The sequence below is a fragment of the Primulina huaijiensis genome, chromosome 17 (genome assembly GCF_012295235.1).
Source record: "Primulina huaijiensis isolate GDHJ02 chromosome 17, ASM1229523v2, whole genome shotgun sequence".
In the NCBI taxonomy this organism is placed as follows: Eukaryota; Viridiplantae; Streptophyta; class Magnoliopsida; order Lamiales; family Gesneriaceae; genus Primulina; species Primulina huaijiensis.
In genome coordinates this window covers 9667854-9671369 of record NC_133322.1, presented here as the reverse complement: position 1 = coordinate 9671369, position 3516 = coordinate 9667854, and the positions used below count along the sequence as shown (strand labels likewise).

The window sequence follows — 3516 nt, the reverse complement described above, 5'->3', positions numbered from 1 at the left end:
CATGTGAAGTTATAATTTATTAAATAAAATAAGCATATGTTAACTTATCTCAATTGGTCACATATTTTATTTTAGGCTATTAATTAAATTATTGGACATAAAAGGATTTATTTACTACTTATCTAAAATTAATTAATTAAATTCTTAAACTTTATTTTACATTAAAATAAATTATTCTTTTACTTAAATTAAATTTAGGAATATTTTCTTCTCATTAAATTCTATCTTAAAACTCCAACTCCGGTCCGGCCTCGCTTATTTAACTGAAAAGATAGAACTAAACTCATGTCATTAAAATGAATAATCATGACTAAACAACTTTAAAATGCCTTAAATAATAAAGAAATCATTTTTAATTTAAAATACTAGAAATTATGTATGGCTTATACGTAGTCTGATTTAACGGGTTCTACAAGAAGATTTCTCGAAAATGTTATGTGGAAGAAGTAAGGGTTGAGCAGAAGTCGGCTAAAATTGAACATCCAAGTCAACCTGAATCCAGGGGATTCGATCAACTACATCTAATCGAAGAAGCAGGGGAGGTGACTTCGGAAGACGTGTGTGAGGAGCTTATCCTAAATCCCCCATCCGGGGTTGTGATGATAGCCCGAACCTTGGAAGAGCCCTTGAAAGAACAATTGGTCCGGTGTTTGGAGAAAAATAAAGATGTGTTCGATTGGTGTCCGTCCGAACTCCAAGGGGTTAGGAGGGAGGTGATGGAGCATAAGCTGAATGTCTTGAACGAATGCAGGTCTGTGATTCAGAAGAAGAGGCATTTCGGCCCCGAAAAAGACGCTATCATCAAGGAGCAAGTGCAAGATTTATTAAGAGCAGGACACATTCAAGAAATCTATTTCCCGACATGGTTATCTAATGTGGTCTTGGTTCCTAAATCGGCTGGAAAATGGCAGATGTGTGTGGACTTCCGTGACTTAAACCGGGCCTGCCCAAAAGATTGTTATCCTCTCCCGAGGATAGATCAATCGGTCGATTCCACGGCAGGACACGAGCTCTTTTGTTTTCTCGATGCATATCAAGGATATCACCAAATTCCCTTGGCGGAAAAGGACAGAAGCAAGGTCAGTTTTATCACATCCGAGGGGACATTCTGTTATGTAGTAATGCCTTTTGGATTAAAGAATGCTGGCGCTACCTATCAAAGGCTTATGGACAAGGTCTACAAAAGGCAGCTTGGGAAGAACGTTGAGGTCTATGTGGATGATATATTGATCAAGTCCAAGACAGTCGATCATTTTGTGACGGATCTGGAGGAAACCTTTCAGACTCTGCGGGAGTACAAGTTGAAGCTGAACCCTATCAAGTGTGTGTTCGGGGTTCAGACGGGCAAGTTTTTGGGGTATATGGTGATTCGCAGAGGCATTGAGGCTAATCCAGAAAAGGTGCAAGCACTATCCTCTATGAGTTCTCCTCGAAATATTCAAGAAGTGCAGCGATTGACAGGGAGAATCGCCGCTCTAACCCGATTCATATCTCGATCCGCAGATCGAAGTTTCCCATTCTTTAAGGTACTTCGGAAAGCTAAAAATTTGGAGTGGAATTATCATAGTGAGAAAGCACTGCAGGAGCTGAAAACTTATCTTAGAGTGAGCTGAAAACCTATCTTGAATAAACCCGTCCCTGGAGAGGAGCTCTTTGTGTACTTAGCAGTCACTCCTCAGGCTGCAAGTTTGGTTCTAGTCAGAAGAGAGGATGCAGTTCATCAGCCAGTCTATTTTATGAGTCACGCTTTAAAGGGAGCATAGGTCAATTATACTACTCAGGAAAAGTTGGCATTGGCCCTCGTCATCATGGCCAGAAAATTGAGGCCTTATTTCTTATCACATCCGATCACTGTCCTCACTAACAACGTCCTGGGGAAGATTTTCTCACATCCAGATACCTCAGGAAGATTGATTAAGTGGGTGACCGAGCTCAGTGAATACGTTCTGGCGGAGACTGTTCAAGTATCGGAGGAAGAACAATGGAAGGTCTTCGTAGATGGTTCTTCTTGTCGAACAGGAAGTGAGGTCAGAATCGTGATAATATCTCCTTGGGGAGAAGAGACCAAGGTAGCAGTGAGGCTGAACTTCCGGGCCTCCAATAATGAGGCCGAGTACGAAGCACTTTTGGTCGGGCTAAGGGCTGCCCGAAGTATGGGTGTTACTCGGGCCGTCCTCTATTCTGATTCTCAATTGGTAATACAGCAAAGTAAGGGTAAGTTCGAAGTGAAAAATGAGAAGATGGTCAGATATGCCAAAGCTTTTGAAAAAACTAAGGAAGACTTCTCAGATTTAATCAAGAAAAAAATCTCTCGAGCTAAGAACGAAACGGCGGACAGGATGGCCAAGATGGCCAGTTCTCTTGATCAGCCCACAGAGCCAGAGCTAATCGGACAAGAGCTTGTCTCGCAAATTGATCACCTTCAAGCTGGGAAAGTAAATATGTTGGAAGAAGATTGGAGATATGAGGTTCAGCAATACTTATGTCATGGGAAAGTCCCGGCTGAACCAAAAAGAGCTCGAGAATTCAAGAGGAGAGCACTCCGCTTCTTGCTCTTGGATGGGATACTGTATAAGAGGTCTTTTTCTAGACCTCTCTTGAAATGCTTGGGTCCAGAAGAGGCTGATTATGTCCTTCAAGAAATCCATGAAGGATGTTGTGGTAATCACCTGGGGGAGTATAGCTCTGGCTCGGAAAGCTTTAATGGCAGGCTTCTTCTGGCCAACCATGAAAAAAGATGCGCTCATGAGGTGAGGTCCTGTTATAATTGTCAAAAGCATGCTAATTTACAATGGCAACCAGCCGAACTTATGAGGTCAGTTGTTTCCCCTTGCCCTTTCGATCAATGAGGCATAGATATTGTGGGACCATTTCCCGTAAGCACAGGTCAAAGGAAATTCTTATTGGTAGCAGTAGATTATTTTTCTAAATGGGCAAAAGCTGAACCGTTGGCCAAAATCACTGAAGGAGAGATCTTAAAATTTTTATGGAAGTACCTAGTATGTCGGTTTGGGATATCAAGGAGGCTTATATCTAACAATGGGAGACAATTTTGTGGTTCTAAAATTCAGGAATGGTGTAAGGAGATGAAGATAGAGCAGATATTTACATCGGTGGCTTATCCTCAAAGAAACGGACAAGTCGAGGTCACTAATAGATCAATTGTGCACACCCTTAAAACACGTCTGGACTCTGCCAAAAGAAAATGGGTTGAGGAATTACCTAGTGTATTGTGGGCTTACCGAACAACGGCTCGGATCGGAAATGGAGAAACACCATATAATTTAGTGTAGGTACTGAGGCTATCCTGCCAGCAGAAATCGGACAAGAAAGTTTTCGGCTGATAGGATATGGACCAAATAATGATGAATGGAGGGCCATGGATTTGGACCTAGTAGAGGAAAAGAGAAATCAAGCAGCTGTTCGGATGGCTGCTTACAAGAAGAGGATGGCTCAAGCATATAACAAAAGGGTGCGGCCCCGGTCGTTCGAAACAGGGGATCTGGTCACGAAGAA

The 3516-nt window shown here is 42.1% G+C and overlaps 1 protein-coding gene across 1 annotated transcript; it reads left to right on the top strand.

The window, feature by feature from the left end:
* The first annotated feature begins 1808 nt into the window (after nt 1–1808).
* LOC140962598 (uncharacterized) lies at nt 1809–3293 on the top strand. The gene is made up of 2 exons (XM_073421549.1): nt 1809–2750; nt 3072–3293. Exons 1-2 carry the CDS (start codon nt 1809–1811, stop codon nt 3291–3293), a joined length of 1164 nt encoding a protein of 387 aa, XP_073277650.1.
* The last annotated feature ends 223 nt before the right edge of the window (nt 3294–3516 follow it).

Coding starts and splice junctions, on each gene's coding strand:
- LOC140962598 (XM_073421549.1), top strand. CDS start 1,809: ATGGCCAGAAAATTGAGGCCTTATTTCTTATCACATCCGATCACTGTC. Junction 2,751..3,071: donor AAAAAAGATGCGCTCATGAG/GTGAGGTCCTGT, acceptor TCTAAAATTCAG/GAATGGTGTAAGGAGATGAA.